The sequence below is a fragment of the Drosophila mauritiana genome, chromosome X (genome assembly GCF_004382145.1).
Source record: "Drosophila mauritiana strain mau12 chromosome X, ASM438214v1, whole genome shotgun sequence".
NCBI lineage: Eukaryota > Metazoa > Arthropoda > Insecta > Diptera > Drosophilidae > Drosophila > Drosophila mauritiana.
In genome coordinates, this window is record NC_046672.1 from 13,182,694 (window position 1) to 13,203,817 (window position 21,124).

At 42.3% G+C, this 21,124-nt stretch overlaps 5 protein-coding genes and 1 long non-coding RNA gene across 7 annotated transcripts; 3 read left to right on the forward strand and 3 right to left on the reverse strand.

The window, feature by feature from the left end:
* Positions 1-473: 473 nt before the first annotated feature.
* LOC117148952 (RNA-binding protein 1) lies at positions 474-4,605 on the reverse strand. 2 transcript variants are annotated; one of them, XM_033316697.1, is made up of 2 exons: positions 4,021-4,604; positions 474-807 (listed from the first exon to the last, which is right to left on the reverse strand). In XM_033316697.1, the coding sequence occupies exons 1-2, from the start codon at positions 4,410-4,412 to the stop codon at positions 720-722; spliced, it is 480 nt and encodes a 159-aa protein (XP_033172588.1). In that variant the 5' UTR covers positions 4,413-4,604; the 3' UTR covers positions 474-719. The 2 variants fall into 2 exon arrangements, with proteins under 2 accessions (XP_033172588.1, XP_033172587.1); XM_033316696.1 differs by lacking the exon at positions 474-807 and adding an exon at positions 2,766-3,352 and having other exon boundaries at positions 4,021-4,605.
* A 355-nt stretch (positions 4,606-4,960) lies between these two features.
* Positions 4,961-5,622, forward strand: LOC117147485 (mitochondrial import inner membrane translocase subunit Tim9). The gene is made up of 3 exons (XM_033314383.1): positions 4,961-5,119; positions 5,221-5,316; positions 5,382-5,622. Exons 1-3 carry the CDS (start codon positions 5,060-5,062, stop codon positions 5,511-5,513), a joined length of 288 nt encoding a protein of 95 aa, XP_033170274.1. The 5' UTR covers positions 4,961-5,059; the 3' UTR covers positions 5,514-5,622.
* Positions 5,623-5,633: 11 nt separating this feature from the next.
* LOC117147484 (protein yippee) lies at positions 5,634-7,167 on the reverse strand. The gene is made up of 4 exons (XM_033314382.1): positions 6,967-7,167; positions 6,599-6,821; positions 6,375-6,534; positions 5,634-6,152 (listed from the first exon to the last, which is right to left on the reverse strand). The coding sequence occupies exons 2-4, from the start codon at positions 6,714-6,716 to the stop codon at positions 6,065-6,067; spliced, it is 366 nt and encodes a 121-aa protein (XP_033170273.1). The 5' UTR covers positions 6,717-6,821; positions 6,967-7,167; the 3' UTR covers positions 5,634-6,064.
* A 394-nt stretch (positions 7,168-7,561) lies between these two features.
* LOC117147483 (mpv17-like protein 2) lies at positions 7,562-9,073 on the forward strand. The gene has a single exon (XM_033314381.1). The coding sequence runs from the start codon at positions 7,819-7,821 to the stop codon at positions 8,554-8,556; it is 738 nt and encodes a 245-aa protein (XP_033170272.1). The 5' UTR covers positions 7,562-7,818; the 3' UTR covers positions 8,557-9,073.
* A 928-nt stretch (positions 9,074-10,001) lies between these two features.
* On the reverse strand, positions 10,002-14,840 carry LOC117147486. The gene is made up of 3 exons (XR_004459845.1): positions 14,699-14,840; positions 14,293-14,571; positions 10,002-10,371 (listed from the first exon to the last, which is right to left on the reverse strand). It is a non-coding gene; the product is annotated as an uncharacterized LOC117147486 (long non-coding RNA).
* A 1,904-nt stretch (positions 14,841-16,744) lies between these two features.
* On the forward strand, positions 16,745-20,967 carry LOC117147862 (branched-chain-amino-acid aminotransferase, cytosolic). Its single transcript, XM_033314940.1, has 6 exons — positions 16,745-17,122; positions 18,360-18,779; positions 19,060-19,290; positions 19,352-19,658; positions 19,738-19,892; positions 19,960-20,967. The coding sequence occupies exons 1-6, from the start codon at positions 17,093-17,095 to the stop codon at positions 20,146-20,148; spliced, it is 1,332 nt and encodes a 443-aa protein (XP_033170831.1). The 5' UTR covers positions 16,745-17,092; the 3' UTR covers positions 20,149-20,967.
* Positions 20,968-21,124: the final 157 nt, after the last annotated feature.

Sequence of the window (21,124 nt, forward strand, 5' to 3'; positions counted from 1 at the left end):
GAAAGCTGAAAATCCCGACTTTCCCATTAATAAGAACCATTGTGTTTTTTCGGTTTTAAATTATGTTCAATTTATTGATTCTCATTTCACGACTTATTTAACTACTTGCACTTACGCCAAACAATCGCATATAGTACCTTTTTTCACTTTTCTCTTGACATATTTTGTGTTGCGACAGATTCGGAGAAAAACCAAGTAAATAAATAATTTTGGATTCGCGGACATAGAATAGAATTTACCTTTGACATCCATTGTTCATCGGATGTCTCACTCATTGTGTGTGTTGTTGTTGTAGTTGCGCTGGTGGCTGCATTGCATTAATTACTTTCTTTTTACTTTCTGAATTAAAATCTACCGAAGTCTTAAGGCCTAAAAACCAATGTGTACCGTAGTTGTACTGTGGCTATACTAGCGATCCATTCGGATCGGAGATGGCTGGGTTGTGTGGTGGTCTTTTGTGAAGTTGCTCGATACCTTTTTTTTTTGGTTTTTTTTCTCTGTGGGGGGGGGGGGGATTATATGGGCGGGGGTCGAACTTATTGAGTCAAACTTAAGGAATCTGTGGAGCCCTTTCTCGTCTGGCACAACAGATCCTTTTTGTCCTCAACTCTGGGACTGTACTACTTTATGTATATATCTCTGTATATGTATATATATATATATATATATATGTGTGTTGTGGAGTCCAGATTCGGGCTGCATCCCACTACTATCCTCATCTAATGGCGGTCCCTGGAGTCGGAGCGACTGCGACGATCCCTCGAAAAGCTGCGGCTGCGTGTCCTCGAGCGGCGGGGTGAGCGGGATCTGCAATGAAATGGGTAGCGTTGGGGAAAAACATATTGGGCCCGGCACACACATACAGGACACAGAAAGAGAGAGGTGAGAAAGAAAGAGAGAGAAAGAGAAAATACAAATTAAATAGATTTTGCACCAATGAGTAACTTAACTAGTCGTGTAGTTAGATAACAATTCCTTAAGATACGTAAAGTTGATAAGAGTGGTCTCGATCAAACAACACACAACTTGGGCTGACGGATCTGGTGGATCGGATACGGATCGGAGAGCTGACATTGGAGCTTTAATTTGAGCTGAGCGGAGCTGAGAGCTGGCAGTAATTTTTTCAGTCTTTTTTTTTCTTTTTTTTTTGGTGGCTGAAGGTGCTTGAAGGTGGTGGAGATATAGCTGATATATATATATATATTTTGGCCCCATTAACGAAAGCGTTGGTGTGACATTTACATAAAGTAATTGGTGGTGGTTGGTTGGATTGGTGGCTGATTGGTTTGTTGGTAGGTTGCTTAGTTGGTTGATGAGCAGAGCAGACTGAGAAGACTGTTGTTGTTGTTGAATTGTAGTAGTAGTAATAGTAGTAGTAGTAGTAGGTTCTTGTTGAACTGTTGTAGTTTGGGCTGTTGTTGTTGTTGATACGATACTGAGCTGATTGACTGTGACTAGGGTGGCTGTGTTGTGTTTTAAATTATTATTTTTTTTTTGGTGTGTGTTGTTGGTGGATATATTGGTGAATCATTCTATTCTGTTGCAGCAGCCGAAGAACGTAGGTCGTATGAAGAAGCAGTTGGTGGGGAAGCATCAGTTAGCAGCAAGAGAGGATCAGGTGGTGGTTGTGGTTTGGTGGTGGTGGCGGTGCAGCTCCTACCATCCGCGCTGTGGAGTTGCGAGCTTGAAGAAGACTCTGCCCTGCCCTGAACTGCTGATGCTGCTGGTGCTTTGGTCGATTGGTGGTGGGGTCGTTTGGTTGGTGAACTGTCTGACTGTGAGTTCGAGCTGATCGGATCAATGCATATAAACACATTCACACAATATACTTGTATATACACACAGAGAGCAGACAGTTAGCGCGAACAAGATAAACTCAGTAGATGTTAGGATGCAAGAACAAAAGGTAAAAAAAACCATCATTACAATTACGAGTATAACAAACGGATTTTGTTAGAGGCGTTACGTTTTCGTTTCGGTTCGAGGGACAGTGTTGTTGGTGGCGGCCAAAGGTTTCATACTTGCTGCGATTGAAGGAATTAGCGTGAAGCAGCCTCAATCTTGGTTTGATTGCAAGGGAAAGGTGCAACTACAGAGTGGTGGAACCAACAAAAGGTCTACAAAAGGCTTTTCAGCCTCGAGATCAATTTGCTGACTGGCTGCCAGATGTTCTTGTAGTAGTAGTAGTAGTAGTAGAAGTAGAAGCTGTTGTTGCAGTTGGTCTTTGTAGCTGTAGCTTGTTGCTGATGCTGTAGCTGCACTAAAGATGACGGATGATGAGGTGGTGGGTGGTTTGTTGGGGACGTAGGAGCAGGCTGAAGACAACCGCACAACTTGGAGACGTAGGAAGTTGACTTTTTGAAGCGTTGCTGGACTGGTGAGTGTGTATATATATATAAATATGCAATAGATGCATTTTGGAGTTGGATTCATGATGAAGTTGCTCTGTTGCCGCCGACGACCGGTTCGCTCTGGTTCTTGGTGATTAGTGTGGTTAATGGCAATTTGTGTGAGTGTGTTTTTCTGAGTGTCTGTTGTGTAGCCTGAAGATGTTGCCAACTAACAGACTATAAATGATGTGGAAATGTGGAATGCACTGTGGGGCATACGACCATCTTCGTTTGCTAAATCCTATTTTTATTCCAAAGCAATATTCTGTTATTAGACAAAGAAAAAAGGCCAACGTTTAGCAGCTAAATCCTATTCAAAATAGGCATAGATCGAAGATTATTCTTGTTACATTAAAATCGTTTTCTTTTCTTTAGTTTTTAGCTGATCGTGTGCCCCATAGTGGAATGTGTAGTTAGGTGACTGTGGGTGGTGTTCGGTCTGGTTTTGGGTGCATTATTCTTGAAGCTGCGGAGCCGAAGACGTTGCTCTGATGATTCATTTTTTTTTCTGTTTTTCTTTTTTTTTTGCCTGGGTTGAGCTGAACAGGTGGTGGAGGGGGTGTAGTAGTGTTGCAGTCGTTCGGTTTGGTTCTGGTTCTTGGTTTTGTGGTCAGCGGAATATATCGAATTTGTTGAATTTCTGGTTAGGGCCGCACAACAAATTGTTATTGCATGGTGGTGGTGTGGTGGTGGCTGTAGTTGTTGTTGTTGGTGAAATGTGTGTAATAGGAGGAGCAGGATCTGCTGTTGTACTAGTTGTTCTTGTAGTAGCTGTTGTTGTTGTTCTTTTGGTTGTTGTTGTTGAAGGAAGAGGAGTAGTAGAAGTTCTAGTAGTAGTAGCTGTTGTTTTTTCTTTTTTCTTTGTTGTTCTTTTAATTATCATTATTATTATTATTATTATTGATGTTGTTGTTGTAGTAGTTCTTGTTGTGCTTGTTGTAGTAGAAGAAGAAGACTTTATCCTGCAAAATGATTGTGAGACCACATTAAAACTGGCTCCAAGCGATCGATTTACTTTGTTTTTACTAAGTTTTCTTGTATTCTTTTCATTTTTCTTGTATTTTGTAATTTTACTAAAAACAACAAACAAAACGTTTTCTCTAGTTAAAGCTATACTCTTTGAACTTTAAACTATGGACCTCGGGGTGCATATAATGAGCAATGAAATGTGATACTAAAACAAGATTCCCCTTAAAAACAAAATACGAGCTAAAAAGAATCGATTGAAGTAGCAAAAGCAACCAGGACTGTCGGCCACGGACGCCACTGTGTGCGCGCGGTAGGACTGTTCTTTTTCACGGACGCCACTGTGTGTGTTCATGTATGTCTAACAGTGGTGTCCCACCGAATGTGTGACTGTGTGTACTTTGGTTGGCACCGCTTTTGTATGTATACGCGAATTGATTTTTCACATGCATACATACACACACAAACACACACGCTATATAAATATATACATATGTTTATTTATATATATATTTTTGCATACTTTTTTGCACATAACGGCAAAAATTATGATTTCATAATCTCGAGAGAGGGTAGGTGGTAGTAAGTGGGTGCTTTGGTTGGTTGGTTAGTTTATCTGGTTTTTCTTGGGATGCAAAATGTAATGCTTTCGTGCCGTACTCACCTATAGCGACCGCCGCCATCGCCAGCCCTTCCACCGCCTCCAGCACGGGCGCCACTGCCACCGCCGCGGCCACCGCCACCGGATCCGCCTCCTCCACCGCCGCCGCCTCCTCCGCCACCGCCGCGACCCTCACGTGAACGGCCCGATGACATTTCGACACGGATGCGGGTGCCACAGCAGCGGGTACCGTCGAGGCCACGGGTCGCATCCTCAGCGTCGCGACGATCCTCGAACTCGACGAAGGCGAAACCGGGCGGATTGCGGGCCACCCAGACGTTGCGCAAGGGTCCGTATTTGCTAAAGGCGTTCTCAATCTCGTATTTGGAGGCCGAGGATCCCAGGTTGCCCACGTAAACTTTGCAGGCCAAATCCCATTCGCGGTAGCGTGGCATTATGTATGAATATGTATGTTGCTGCTCCTCCGGTTCTGTAATGGATATTTGGTATTCGGTGTACCACTGGACTTGTCCAAAGTCAATTTTTCAGTTTGTTTTGATGCTATTCCGAGTGAATTCTCCTTGGTTTTCCAAAGAGCACACCCACAAAGCAGGAGCAGAGAAAAGTGTTTGTGAGGAAAAAAAGATGGCGTGCCGTCTAGTGTTGGAAAGTAAACGAGGTGCAGTACCGTAAAGCGCTGCCCATAAAATATGCGGCTATCGATATTTCAGAGGAATATCGATCTTAGAAAATTCATGTTATTCTATTTAATAATATAAGTTATATATAAGGGTACTTGGACTTAGTTAAAATTGTATTTTTAATATAGCTTTATTTATTTAGTGTATCGATACACTTGTTTAATTTTATATACCATACGTAAGAGTAAAACTAGATTTATATATATGGTTACTTTTTGAGTCTGCCGAACCAGATACTTCACATAACATACTTCATAGCATAATATATCGATAGGTCGAGAACATTGAATGGCATCTTAACATCTGGCAACCCTACACACCCAGCTGTCCCTATTATATAGGCACATTATTATTGGCCCCTTTTCGTTTTGACAATTTTGAATAAAATATCGTAGAACGAAATGGCTAAGACACCGGAAAACATAGCCCTGGATCAGCTGGACAAGGATCAAATTAAGACGGTAAGCAGAGTGGACACGAAGATACCATTTCACGCCAAAGACCGGCGGTGCCAAGTGATGCAATGTGGTTTTCATTTGATATGTGCGGTTCTTGCTTTCAGTTTTCCGACTTCCTAATGTCCTACAACAAACTGTCCGAGACGTGCTTCACGGATTGCATACGCGACTTTACATCGCGGGATGTCAAGGATTCCGAGGTGAGTGCCCATGGGGAAGCTCCATGTGGAAATCAGCGATTTCAATATGTCCATCCATTTCACAGGAGAAGTGCTCGCTGAACTGCATGGAAAAGTATCTGAAGATGAACCAGCGCGTCTCGCAGCGCTTCCAGGAGTTCCAGGTCATTGCCCACGAGAACGCACTTGCCATGGCTCAAAAGACTGGCAAACTTTAGGTGTTATAGCTGTTACAAACAATCTTAACTAGTTTAGACAACTGAGATAATGCATTTTCCTGCATTTGTCAAAATAGCTGAGTAAAGAAACGCGTTGACGGTATCCCGACGATTATTATCTACTATTCGATTATTGTGGTACTTTATTGCTGATTGATTACGGTCTAGAGATCTTGTTTGAAAAAGACAAGTGTGGATCATCAGTTCCGAATAAGTTCCAGCTGAGTAACAGCCCCTCTTTTTCGTTTTAGCACTTCAGCCTCATGACATTTAAATGGTAGAATTGGGCGCCGCAGCTGCTTACGTGCTAGATGTGCCTACAACTACGTTTAAGTCACGTTAAGACATGGCCGTAGTCGCATGTGCTCCGTGGCGGATGTGCAACCGATACTTCGGTCTTCGGTATCCCGAACACCGGAGCTGACTACGGCTATCTCTAACCTAGGTCTAATGCATAGAGGCCATCACGTGTGGCCTTCTACTCAATACTTAGGGCTACACAAGGTTCGCCAATGCGTGGTTCCCGTTTTCCGGCTGTATATTCAATCGGCTCAATGACTCGTGGTGGCGGCCTCCGACGGAAAGCCCTCTGCCTCTGTGATCAGGGCGTACTCCAGGATAACACGACCCTCCTTGTATCTAAGAGATAAATTGGAGCATTAGTAAGATGTCTTGTTTGGTGGCAGTCACAGAAAGTTAAAAAGTACAACACTAAGCTTGAACTTTAACCCATACAATTTATATCTTTAAACAAATTAGTACTAATGCCCTTTCCAATCTTTTGGAGATTCTTAATACCATAAGATTAGCTTCCAAAAATTCTAGTGACTAGTGACACGCTGCCTATCCGCGTTTACCTACTTTTGTGACTCCTCGGTGGCGAACTCGTACATCCAGCCTAGTTTGGCTCCACAGTTCTTGCACATGACGTCGCGCACCATGTGGCGACCCGTGAGCATGACCCGTTCCTGGATGTTGCTGAAGGTCAGGTTGACCACACGCTTGAACAGATAGGCGCGTCCTGTGGACATTCGATCGGATTATTATTGCATAATCACAGTGTCAGTAGCACTTGTTGGACTCACCTGTTGCGCCTGTGAATCGGGTACTGATCAACTGACTGCGGTTGGTCAGGTTCGTGTGGCATTGGGCGCAATTGAAGAGTTTCAGACCCCCAAGATGTTCCAAGAAAATGCGTCCCATTGTGCTCCCTCTACCTCACTCGCTCTTCTAGTCGCACCCCGTCTCGCTCGCTCTCCCGAGTACGTATGTGTGTATGCGTGTGTTTGTTGTGCTCCTCCTTTGTTCCTATAAAATGCGGGTAATAATACGGGTAGTGCCGATTACTTTCTGGCCTTGTAATACTCCTTATCTATATCTATATCTGCGATGCGCTTTGTGCGATTTTGGGCTCCACTTGCGAAACGCAGGAATAACAACCACAACGCAGTACCTTTTTCACAGCTGTTTGGAGATGACTTGACGGGGGGAATCCGGGTCAGGTGTCCGCAGGGGATTGTCCTTGAGCTTCAGGGCCTTTGTAATCCGATATGGTAAAAATATATATATTTATGCCCGATTTGGATATAGAACACGGTTAATGCGACGCTTGCACAAAAAAAAACATCAAAACACTGTGGAATGCTTTCTAGGGTTGTCGCTGCATTCTGCGCTATCGATGCAAGGCTATCGAATACAAGTGGACTTAGGGCTGGCAAATAGAGTACTGCGAAATATTTGAATTTATTAAATATTGGTTATTTGTGCTACTTTTCTGTGTACTTAGTATTTTATTTTATTGTTTATATATCATACATATATTGTCAACCAGACAAGCAAAGCAATATTGGTCTTTTTTTAAATTCTTTGTAAAAAATTACATTTATTTTTTATTTTAAATTTTAGTTTTGATATCTTTTTTGTCTCAGGGAAAACTAACCAAATCAATTGCTTATTATTTCAATTATTTTCAAGTCAATTGGCTACGGTTGTTAAACTATCGATAACTTAAGCCAACTAGCCCTCGTCGTAACAGCTGTTCTCTACACGTGATAGTTGTTGTTGTTGCTGTTGCGTGTGTCCGGATTGCCTTTCAAAAGTCAAATCAAGCAAAAAAAATTCAAAAAACAATGTGTATAACTTTCTAAACTCACTCCAGAACCCCAAAAGAACATCCTATTTCTTTATACCGCTAACATAATGGAAGGCCCGCAAACGGTGGGCATATAGATATCGCATATCCGGCTAGCGAACAGAAGAACACAACACAACCGACCTCTAAGATTAGAAATCCGTGCCGGACAGCATGCAATCCTTGCGTGGCTGCCCGGCCCGTGGCCTAATCCTGTCCAGAGCCATTCGCGGCCAGCGCAGCCTGCGAATGAGTTGGCCACGGAATAGCAGCGCGACTGGAGGAGCTGGAGGAGCAGCGCCCGGTGGAGGCAGCAGCACCACCACCAACACCATCGGCTTTGGAGCGCTTCAGAAGCTGCGGGAATGGCATGCGAATGCATTCAGTAGCCGCTTCCTCCTCTTCACCAACGTGGGCATCTCGCTGACTCTGAGCTGTGTGGGTGACGTCCTAGAACAGCACCTGGAAATCTATTGCGGCGAAATCGAGCGCTTCGAGTCCACGCGCACTGCCCACATGGCCATCAGTGGTGTGACGGTGGGCGTCATCTGTCACTACTGGTACAAGATGCTGGACAAACGGATGCCCGGACGCAGTATGCGTGTGGTGGCCAAGAAGATCGTGCTCGACCAGCTGATCTGCTCGCCCATTTACATCAGTGCCTTCTTCGTCACGCTGGGTCTGCTGGAGCAGAAGACCAAGCACGAAGTGTGGGAGGAGATCAAGGAGAAGGCTTGGAAGCTGTACGCCGCCGAGTGGACTGTGTGGCCGGTGGCGCAGTTCGTCAACTTCTACTGGATCCCTACCCATTATCGCATCTTCTACGACAACATCATCAGTCTGGGCTACGATGTGCTAACCTCGAAGGTCAAGCACAAACAGTCGCATTCGCATCTGAAGAAGATTCCCTAACCCAGCGCCAGCCTCTGGACCTCCTCATATCCTTGTAACTATTTATTACCAAATCGCAAACCTTGTAAATACAGACGAGCCCGTGTACAGAGACTAACAAATTGTGAATTATTGTAAATTACCAACCAGTTTGGTAGCACTTGTCGGCCATTTGAATCGCTGGCCACCGGTTGAGTGCCTTAGCCACAAGAGGACTAACTAAACAGAGAGATGGAATTGCTAAAAGGAAGCCCGTGCGGATGACGCACGTCCAGTTCGTCAAAGGTGATAAGATTTTCCCTCTAGCAACAGTCGGGCTACCAAACATGCGATGCGATGCGATGTGATGCGTTGAGATTGGAGGCGATGCCAAGCCTACCTTCTCAGTTGTTTCCACCTGATAAGCTCTGCTTGGCAGCGGTCTTAAAATAAGTCATAGGAAAAATAACCATGCCAGTGATAGGAAGCCAGTGGACGCGTTATTAGAAAAATTATAGCTATAAATATAGATGGACACGTGAGGGTTCTATTCTAAAACTGAACACACGAATTGCCAATTTTGTCGATTTGACTTTCAAAGACACTAACTGAAATTAATTAGCAATGCGTTGAGGCTGCAGGAGATGATTACACTGGCAAAAAGTTTGTACATTTAATAAATAAAATACGAAAATGTAACACTAAACTGTGGTGTAACTATCTTAATCGCTAGGCTTTATAAATGAAGACTCATATTAAATATTTCTAAGATTTGATTAGAGGCACATCTAAAAGCCTCTTATCATATCATGAAAATATTTTGGCAACACGTCACCCAGTCCTCCACTTTCATGGGAACGTCTATCGAAGATCGGGAGTGCGTGGTGAGCTCTTTCTGATTCCTTCTCATATCCATTAATGAAAAGAGCAGCTGACACAGGCCTTATCTGGTTTTTCTTCTCTTTTCATTTCGAGAGCGTTTAATTAGAATCGTGCTTGACATTGATAATGAAAGTTGCCAAAAAAAAGCGAACGAGAGATACGATTCAATGCCATGTGGATGGCAACAAAGTCGAGTTCTTTTTTTTTTTTGGGAAAAAAGTTGAATAAATTCCGAATTTCTTGTCTTCGCATCGCATCGATTTGAATGTATTTCGCTTAAAATGTATTTGGATTTCGCTTACTTCTGTGTTTGCATATACTTATGTATCATTTTGGATTTGGCAGCCAAGACCAGTTGGGATCTTTTCGAACCAGTTTTCAGTCGGAGAAGATTAATTCTCGATTTCTTCTCGCTACCTAGCAACCTAATCTTGTTTGTTTGGAGCCGCCTGGCGCAAAAAAAATAATAAAGAATAAAACAGAATCGATACCGTTTGGAATTTTCGGTTTGACTTTATAATGAGAGTTTGTCTGAACATGAAATTGCATTTGAATTCATTTTATAAAACAGAGAAAATAAGCTTAGAAATTTAGATATTTATTGGAGTATATATATAATTTTGTTATTTTTTTTTAACAATAAGAACATTCTGTATATATATTTGTAATGGAAATAGATCAGAAAGAAGTCCCTTTTACTCACGTTAACGTTGCGTATACGTGATATGTAGAGCCATGGTCATCAAAACGGCGACTTTGCAGCATATGTTGGTGATCCGGTTTTAATTGGTTTCATTTCTTAGTCTTCTTGGATCATATCTCCTGACGCACTGCGTCATCTGTCATCATCATGCATAAATGCGTGCGATAATCCGCTGCCAACGTTCAGAGCTCGCGGATTGGTCGATTTCCAGGGCTCGTCCACTTGTGTTTCTCACAGTAATGATAAAAAATACGAGTATACAGATGCAGAACCTACGTACAGAAAGAGAAATTTTGGAACTGTATATATTTTATCAATATTTATAAAATATATCTTTATGTACCCATATGGTAAAATCTTTACTTAGTCAGCAGAGCCTTAGTTTTGGTTTTATCCATATAAATGCTTGGAAGAGAATATATAATTTTAGATAGATGCTCCCATTTCTCGCTGTGTATGGCCATATTGCAAGCTAGTTATATAAGCAACAAATAAAATGAGCGTCACGTTGAGAGCAACACACGCGCGAAAAGTTTGTGTAGAAGAGCCAAAGAGTCGCGTCGGGCAAAGAGCGTGAATATATATATATATATCTTATATGTATATATAATTTGCGCAACTGGTGAACAGGTGCCACAGCCCACAACCCATACACTCGCCCCTGGAGATCGCGATGGTATGTACATATGTATTTCGATATCTATGTTTGTATGGCACTCGAATTGGACACTTGGGTCTGACGATCTGACGGTTTGACGGCTTCATCGACTGACTCTGCCAACTAGGCACATTTTGCATGGTGCCATGTTATTCGTTTCTGTTCGCTCGCTTTTTTACACATTTTTTCGCTGCCCCCCTTTTTTTATTTATTTTTTGGTAAATTTCGAGTGCCGGACAGCCACGCGCAAGTAAATTGCCACTATGTGTGTGTAACTCTTTAGCACACATTTTGTATGGCAAGAGATTCGCGAAAAGGTAATGATCAACTAGTTGGTACTCAGCGAAGGTTGAAAAGTGTAGCCTACTTGTGTGGAGAAACGGAAATGCACGATCTGTTGCATTTCCGGTTGCTGTCGTCGCTCTTCAAGTGTAACGAATGTTTTGACATTTTTAGTTGACAGATTGCTTGAGATATACCGCTAATCTGTAATGTTAACTAAAGCTTTAATCTTACTTTCTTTTAGCTAGTATTAAATATTAATATTTAAATTTAATACTTTTGTTGCACGTGTAATACCCTATATTCCCTAAAAATACCCTTAAAGTTTCTTAGTGCGACAACAAAAGCCGGCAAAAAAGTAAAAACATTACGAAGAGGCTCACATGCGAGCAGAATCGAATATTTGAGCATAAACCAAATATACATTTACATATAAACTTCTGGTGTATTCTTTTCTTGTGTTTTCCACTTGGAGAGCCACACGTGCCGCTGACTCGCCAATAAACACCATTCAGCATTATGAATCGAATGGATAATACTCATTTTTTTCGGGGGGTGAAGTCATTGGGACTCCAATGAAATGGGGGCTTGTCTCTTCAGCACGCGACTTAGTGACGAATTCAGTCATAAAGCGCGATCGTTAAAAGGATCGTAAAGCGTTATGGCTTTATCATTCTTATCTACCATTTAGATAAAATATTTCTTTTTTTGCTACCGACCCCAACCTTGAAAAAGCGTAAGCAATTTTTTAGCCAAAAGAAAGAAAATCAAATCAATTAGAGAGATAGTCGGTGCGGCTGGTAAACAGCAGAAATTCGGTAGGTGTGTGTTTGTATTTTTACCGCCCCAATCGCAACTCTTCATTTAATTTTATTTTATTTTCCTGGTACTGGCGCTATTTTTGAATGCCAAAGATCGGCAGTGAAAATTCTGAAGGGGCCTGGGACCTTGAGCAGTAAAAAATGTGTTCGCCGATGCGGACAAGAAAATAAAGAAAGCTCGCGTAAGCAAATAAATCACTTGCCAACGCCCACGTTTCTCTGGATCCCATAAATATGGCAGTATCCACTTGTATGGGGTTGTCTGTGTGGCTCCACCAAAATGTGCTGGCCAAAAATCAGAGCCATTATTGTGGAGGTACAAACAGCAGATCAGTGATCCCTGTTTTACTAAGGGAAACTAAATAAATACTGATTATAATTCATTTACGATTCAGTTTCAAGATCTTAAGTTAATGATTGATCAAAGAATAGCTCTGATTTATTCACATATAATATTTGCTTGCTGAAATGCATTATATAACAACGAAGAATTTTAGTTTTTTGCTAAATACCAAGCAAACATTATAACCACTCCTCAGAACTACTCGCTTCCACTTAACAAGCCCCAAGAATGGCACTTAGAATATCCCAAATTTGAATGATAAAAATAAATAAGAGTCGCATAAATGTCGACATTAATTCGCAGTGCAAATAAATCAAAGATATCGCCTGATCAATTACCACCGTTTGACATCCGTTTTCATATCCGACGATGACTTGCGGATACACGTAATAAAGGCGGGATGACTAAATGCCTTATCACTCTGTTGTTTTGCCCATGAATGATTATAACGGGGGATGATGGGTAGTATTATCTCTGTGGCGATAAAACCGCATTCATCAAACCCAACCCAACCCACACCGACCAAACGATCGCGATCATGTGCTCCTGTTTCTGCTACCGTATCTGTATCTGTATCTCTATCTATATGGGTGTATCTCATACTTCGGTGGGCGTGACAATAGGCAGCCCAAACTCCTGTGACAGCCAAAGCCCCGGAAACGTGTATCTTGTGATCGCACGAGGGAGTGGCACCAGGAGGAGCCTGCTGAGGTGCTAACTGATAACTTATAGAACCTATGGAAACTATAGAGCCAGTGCCTCGTTTTCGGGGGGCGTGTGCCGGGCCCTGACGTCAATGGGTCGATAAGCCCCCCAGGAGATACGATCATCCTCAGATAGAAGCTTACAATGAACACTGCAAGAAATCGGTGTAAGGTTGAAAACTACTTTCGTACTTAAATTGCGTTTGAATAATGTGAATGTGTGTGAATATATATGAATAAATGTATAATGAGAAAAATCTAAGAAATTTATAAAAATATAAATAAGACCTTATAATATCTTTTTGGTATCTTAACTTTAACCTGCAGTTGGTGAATATATGTATATAGATGAATTCTAGAATTCTAGCCTGAGCTTAAGGGTTAAATTTGTGATCATAGTAATTTCGAATTGCTGGAAATTGGTTTGATATAAGTCTGCAAGGTTTGGATCTGAATATCAAACAATCGATTAGCAATGCGACGTGGTCTGTGAACCCTTTAGTTCATCGAGTGTTTTTTGAATTTTTGTGTTCTGAATTTTTGTGTTTTGAATTGCGTTTTCCTGCGCTCGAATCGCGACGCGTGATCGATTCGAATCCAATACCCATTCCAATTACCTCGACACAGTTGGGTGCGATTAAAGCGAATTGAGAACTCGGATTTGACGTCACCGAATGCTTCGTCCCTGGCCCCCAAATGCTCCCTTTTCGAGTGCGTAACTTTGGCCAATTTATGGTAATTGGGGGGCTTGGTGGGGCATCCTGGTATAAATTCTCCGATGCGACAGTTCAAAGGCAAGTGTGTATCTTACGAGATGAAGCCACAAATAACAAGACGCTCGGATGACGCGGTTGCCAGCCGCGTCAAGGTAACGAAAACAAATTCTCGCAGAAAGGCATCAAAACAATAACAATAACAGAATGATTGTAACGCCAGTGGCGAAAACAAGTCAACCAAATGCCGGGGAAACTAAAGGCGACCAGCGGTTAACTAGTATATTGCGCATACGCCACATGGTACGCGATCAATTAAGATACATACAGCCAATGGCAGAATAATAGTTCTTTGCTTGCACTAGAACTATAAAACATAATTGGAAATAAAATAGGAAAATAAATAAATAAAAAACCCAAGATATATATATAAATAAATAGTTTGACATTATACTGAAACTATAGATACTTATGCTTCTCTGCACGTTTGCGAATACTATTATTTTGCGCACGGCTGTATGTATCTGTGCATCTGTGTTTGTATCTGTATCTGTGGCTGTACGAAAAGTGGGCCCGTTTCAGCGAACGGGCCTCCAAAACACACACACACACACAGTGAGCGAGATACACGACACACCCCTCCATCTCACAGATACTAAATCGCACACTTACGTTCTTAAGGCGTCCTTGATTGTTCAGAAAAAACAATGTAAGTGGGTTCGATGACCTTTGCTCTCGTTTAGCCAGTCGGTTAATTATAAAGTAGTACTCCGCATGGAAGTGACTTTATCAAGAGACCGCACCCAAAACCACTCTTTTTCTCTCAGTGAACGGCACCTTGACTTGTTTTCGCTTCGTTTTACGTGGTTCGCTGGAAATCGCACAATTTATCAAGTTGTTTGTCTTTTTACCAAAATCCGCTGTTGTTGTTGATTGCTCTTGCTTGCTGTTCTAAAAGTAAAAGTTTTGAAAAGCATGATAATGATATATTATATGGTTCCATTAAGTTCCATTTTAAAGATGTTAATATATATTCCATTCTCCAGTTTGGCATTTCACCTTGGATACAAATCCTTACAATGCCAAAAACCCATCAAGGCCCTTTTGGAAGGTCGAATATCCGGATGACCCAGTGACCAGGCGAGGAACTGGTCACCGGGTGACCGAGTGCGATGCGGCAACTATACTACCGCGTCCACTGCTGACATTGAAAGCCACTAATTTATTTGTTTATCTATCAGCCAGCTGAGACTGAGAGAGCGAGGCAGAAGCATCTAGACCAGCATTACCATTACAATTCCCTCAAGAGAGTCGTGTAACATTTGGCTCTTACAACAGATCGCAGCTCTCTTAAGTGCCAGGCGGCACATGGCGAGAAAAGTGCCCAAGAAAACTTGATTTTTCTCTTATCAGTCCAGTGGTCGTGATGTAGCTAATTTAGATATTGCATCAGCCAGGATTACATGGGTGTCATTTCACGTGTGTGTGTGTTTTTTTTTTTTTGTTTGTGCCCAGCTCAAATCTGTTTTGCACAATCGTCTAAACACACAAGCATGTAACTCAGCCAAATTCAAATCTAAATCCAAGTCCCGGCAGCCTTATCAGTTGGGAAACTACGGGCTGGAAAAAACAGGAAAATAAAAAACGTGCACGTCATGTTTTTTTCACATTTCCCATCCAATATTTTTGCGTGGTAAAAAAAGAACAAGAAGTTCGGCAGGTAGCAGGAAGTGAGGGAGGAAGTATTCAATATACTGATGCCATATGTGCGTCGTAAAAAATATAAATTTCCAGGCCGAAATCTACTAAGACGCTCTTCAAGAATCATACATGCTTCAATATCATACATATATTTATAAAAACATTATTGATGTAAATTCTTAAAAAGTAACTAACTTACAATTTGTTTAAGATGCAAAAGCAGTTTAAATGCAAATATAAGCTTTAGACTTAGTTTCTTTAAGCTTAAATTTGTCAAAATTTATTACTTAAATTCCGCATATCTCAAACTTATGTTCTTCGGACACAAATCCAAGTGTGTATATAGTATATTAACTATATAATATAGTTAACCCATTGTATCTTTTTCATTGTGTACTCACTTTTAATGGAAAAGTACACACGTTGGGGCGGCGCAAACAAAGAACTAAAACCCGAAGAGTTCGCAAACTCAACTCGTCGGAGCAAAAATGTCAAAAAAGCTGACAAATTTAGCAAAAATAATTGCCCGAAATTGTCGGGGCAAAAAAAAAAAAGCAAAATTCAGAGGAGAAGGCAGCTAAAAAACGAGAAATAAAAAAAAAAAAAACAAAAAGCACGATGTCGGCCGAAAACGCCGATCGCTGCGCCCAAATATGTACGCAGCCCATGGGGGGTATACATGGGCTCCACGCCCCCTCCCCTCCCCCACTCACCACCCAGCCACATAGCCCCCTTTTTGCGGGGGCAGAAACAAGAAGTTGAGCCCATCGAATCGATCGTATGAAACCCGAAATGCCAAAAAACCCGCAAGAGATTCGCTAAGGGAGCCAAAAAAATCATTCGATTTTCGGCATCTTATGTTTTTGCTACACTGATAAAAACTAGCTTCAGTGCACATAAATTTATTATTTGCTTTAAAGTGCTTTCATCACGGAATGCTCACTTACTTGTGTTGCCATTAAAAAGTAAGACTTATAAACAAATACGTTAACTTTATTAAATCGCTTGCAATTAAAAACAATGATGACTGCATTATTAAATTTTATTAAAATACATACATATATTTATTATTTTTACAGGTAATAGATTATTGCAAAAACTTCAGCTTTTCATTTTTTTCTCTTTTGGCCTGACATTTGCCCGCAAATAATATTTTTTAGAGAAGGTTTAGCTGACAATCATTGGCTGCAATCTCAATATATAATTATTTGCGTATATGAACGCAAGTAAATAATTCCATTCAACATATATGCACAGTTCTTATCGCAGTGTAGCCTCCTCTCTTGCGCTCTCTTAGCGGCCATTCCTGCGCAATTCTCTTAAAATGGCGCTCGAACGGTAATCGTACGATTCGTTCACACACACATGCGCACCGCGGATCGGCTATATATATTACCATGTCGGCGGCGAGAGCTCATTTCTTGCAGAGACTTCGTGCCGTGAAGATCGAACTGAGAAAGAAAAAAGCAGAAGCAGAAGGGCTGTAGAAAAAAAGAAAGTAAATCCATACACCGAAATAAAACACAACTGCGTGCCTTAACAATTTTTTTTACTGTGCAAAGTGCAGCAGTTCCTTGCTCATTAAACTAGAACCAAGAAATACAATATTTAACGCGTCAGTTCGCGTAAGTGCGGCAAAGTGCGAGTGCAAGAGACGCTAAAAGAGCGATACAAAAAAAAAACGGGAATTTCGTAGAGCAGCAAAGCGAGTCAAAATCCAAAAGTTTCTGACAGTAACGAGACAGAAGGTTCCACAGACAAATCCAACAAGATGACGACCAAAATGGCAATTAACGCAAAGGTTTGTAATCAAAAGTCCAGCAAAAAGCGACCATTATCATCTCATAATCGCAGGCGGCGCCAAGAAATCAAAAATTTTAATAGGCTAGCAACAGGCCGAAATCGGAATATTTATAGAGGCTCTTATGAATTATTCCCCTGATTTGTTTATCAACCCAAAATGGCACAAAGTTTTAAAGAATCTGAACAAAAATCTATCAAGTAACTTTTGCAAAGAATTAGTTGTTTTTAATGTTATTTTTTAGATTCGAAAACTTTTCTTTGTTTCCAAACTATGCCAGTTCGAAAGTGGTTGTCTAAAAATAGGAATCCATTTGAATTATGAGCAAATATTGGGGACTCAAAAAGTTTTGATGCTTCGAGATCCGGTAGATGGACTATCTACACACTTTTTTTATAGGTAGACTATTTTCGAACAACCTGACACGCTCCCAGCACTCCAGACCACTTATGTATAAATAGAATAGAGCCCATTAATACTTTATTTTGGACATTTATGGCCTGTTCTTATCGCTCTTCCCATACCGCTTCACACCAAAAAAAAAAACAGCGATAAGTACTATGGGCAGTCAGACTTATAGACGACATATTCGTTTCTTTTGTATTCCGATTTTCGAACGAGTTTTTGAACGCGCATGTTTGGTAGTTTTTCGAGTAGTTTAAATCAACTTTTTTGGCTGATGCAATGGCGACCATGGATGTCAACTTGGCGTTTTTCTTTTGGCTGTCAGCTTTTTGGCTTAGTCGCCAGTTTGGCCGATTTCATCAGCCAACTGAAATGTAATCAAATAAAACATACTACCGAAGATTAGGTTCCGAATCGAAGCCAAGCCGGAATCAAATCTAAACCGCTGACTTCTCGTCTGACCTGCAATTTAGACTATATGGGGTTACATCAGTCCAAGCCTCGGAAAACGAGACTCCGTCTGCCTTGCAAATTGAGAATTAATTAGTGTGCAAATCATTTTCGGCAAATCAACGATTTCGGCTGGGGTCTAGACCCAAATTAACATACACACAATCATCGATGTATGGTGTGGATTTAATTAACACTCTTACTTATTGGCAAGAACATAGTTATTTAAACAAAAGGCGTTATTCTGCAAGGAAAGTCTAATAAGTTGGTTTTTGAGATTCAATATTCATAACAATTTGCAAATTGGGTTTGTCATGGTACTTGGCTTTCAAGAAGAGCATGAATAAATCGACTTATGTGGCGAATTTTTCCACACTTGCAGGATATTTTCCGCAACCAGCACCGCCTGATCCGCTTCCTCGAGCAGTCGATCCGGTTGTGCAGCAACCAGTCTCTGAAAGCCGCCCAAGCGGCACAGCTGCAACAGAAGTCGTCGCCGGACTTCGAGATCACCGCCTCGCTGGACGCCCAATACACCAGTGCCCCGGAGCCCATTAAGCATGACAAGAATCTGGGTCACCAGTTCCGTGCCTCACAGATCTCCGTGCGACTGGCCGCACCGGAGCAGCTGCAGCCCAAGCCGGACAACGATGAGGAACTTGGCTTTGGACGCCTATTCACCGATCACATGCTCAAGATCTACTACCACAAGAGTCTGGGCGGATGGCAGCGACCAGAGATTACGCCGCTCGAGAATCTAGTGATGCACCCCGCCGCCAAGGTCCTGCACTACGCCGTTGAGGTAAGCCATCGTCCCTGCGGTTGGACAAATATCATAGCTCCAGAAATCAGTAAAACAATATAGAATTGTCTGCTTTGCAAATATTTACGTGACTTGAAAACGCTTCGTAATCCCCAAGTCCCCAGACCGCAATCTCTGTAAACAAGTCGCACGTGTGGCCTGTGAAGCAACGTCATGCAGATATATAGTATAGTAGTCAGAACCCAAATCGAAATCAGCTACTGTTGCCAATGGTGCCATGATGTCTTATCACCTCTGTTTGCCGTCCATTCCATTGCAGCTCTTCGAGGGCATGAAGGCGTACCGCGGCGTCGATGGCAAGATCCGCATCTTCCGGCCGGACATGAACATGAACCGCATGAACCTGGCCGCCCAGCGATCCGGTCTGCCCACCTTCGAGGGCAAGGAGTTCGTCCAGTGCCTGTCCCGCCTGCTGTCCATCGATTCCGAGTGGGTTCCCCACACGGACACCGCCAGCTTGTACATCCGCCCCACACTGATCGGCATTGATGTGAGTATCCGCATCTACTTTTGAATATCACGAGCTAACCTGTTTTGATTGCGACTTGCAGCCCACACTGGGAGTTGCTTCCTCCGACTCGGCCCTGCTCTACACGATCCTCAGCCCCGTGGGCAGTTACTTCAAGACGGGCTCCTCCGGTGCCGTCTCCCTGCTGGCCGATCCCAGTTATGTGCGTGCCTGGCCAGGCGGCGTGGGCAATCGCAAGATGGGCTCCAACTACGCACCCACGATCAATGTGCAGAAGGAGGCGGCCGCCAAGGGACTGCAGCAGGTGCTGTGGCTCTACGGCGAGGATCACCAGCTGACCGAAGTGGGCACCATGAACATCTTCATGTTCTACGTGAACGATCAAGGAGGTGGGTGTCTTATACAGCAGCGAAACGAATGGGATTGCTTATATATCTAAATGGAAATACCCATCTTTGCCATTTGCAGAACAAGAACTGGTTACCCCACCGCTGAGCGGCCTAATCCTGCCCGGAATCACCCGCGACTCCATCCTGCGCATGACCCGCCAATGGGGCAAGTTCAAGGTTAGCGAGGCGACCATCACCATGCCCATGGTCTGTGAGCTGCTCAACCAGGGAAGGGTAAGTGATCTAACAGAGCATTTGCCCCCGAACGAAACTCATTCGACTATGACTTCTCTTGCAACAGCTGCTGGAGCTCTTTGGAGCGGGAACAGCGTGCGTGGTTAGCCCCGTGAACAGGATCAGCTACCTCGGCCAGGATCTGTATATACCCACCATGGAGCAGGAGAAGCCCGTCCACGAGCTGATCCGCGAGACGCTCACCGACATTCAGTACGGTCGGGTGGATCATCCGTGGTCGGTGGTGATCGACTAAGTCGCTCCCAGCCAGAAAGCATCCACCCCCAGAGCTGTTACCCTGTCCCTTTCCCGTTCCCGTTTCCTTACCGCATCCCTTCCCCGTACCGTGTATTAGTAGGATTTAGTGCCAAGTGTTTTGTGGGTCGCCAATGTGCTCGAATTTGTTTCGTTTATTGTGCATTTGTCTATATGCTTGCATATACGGATATATACAATATATATATATATATATTATATAATATAGTAGGATATAAGTCGAGGGCCGATTCGTTAAGTTGCATTTAAATGTATATTTATTTATTTATGTCAGGAATTCGAATTGTACATAATTCCAACTGGTTCAATGTTATTTATAGTTTCCCTAATTATTTTCATATCTTTAGTTGTGCGTGTTTATATATACATATATTTTTTTTTACTTTATCTGAAGCTATGAATCGTCTTTTTGCGCTTTTACTTCCAAGCAGCATCGAAAGCAAGGTAAAATTACCAACTACAAATTTTAGGACTAGGCTAAAGAGATCGAGAATTCCCCCATCCAAGTGGCGGGAATTAGTTGAAAACGTACCGGAGGCGAAATGCATTTATTAGTGAGTAAGTGATCGAAGCGTTCTTGGAGGTAAAAGCGGCACGAGAGGCACGAGGGCAGCAGCCAGCCAGCTGCGCCGAGCTGAGCTGTGACTAAAGCTAATCTGAACCTGAACCCGTTAGTAGAACCTAGGCCTAGGCTGTAGATCCTAACCCGAATCAAGCTGTATACTATATCTGTAGCATCTAGTTGATAAGCGAACCAAGCGATGAATAAACGATGACAAAAATCAAGAACCTATGCGAACAACGATTTGGCTATTACTATTCGTAAACTTTTATTGACAAGTATACGATATTTTCAGCATTATACAGCTTGAATATGTTTGCATTTTTCATTTAAATCAAAGGAAAACAATTTAACATTGTGCATTAGTATCCTATATTTGCCTAAGTTACATTTT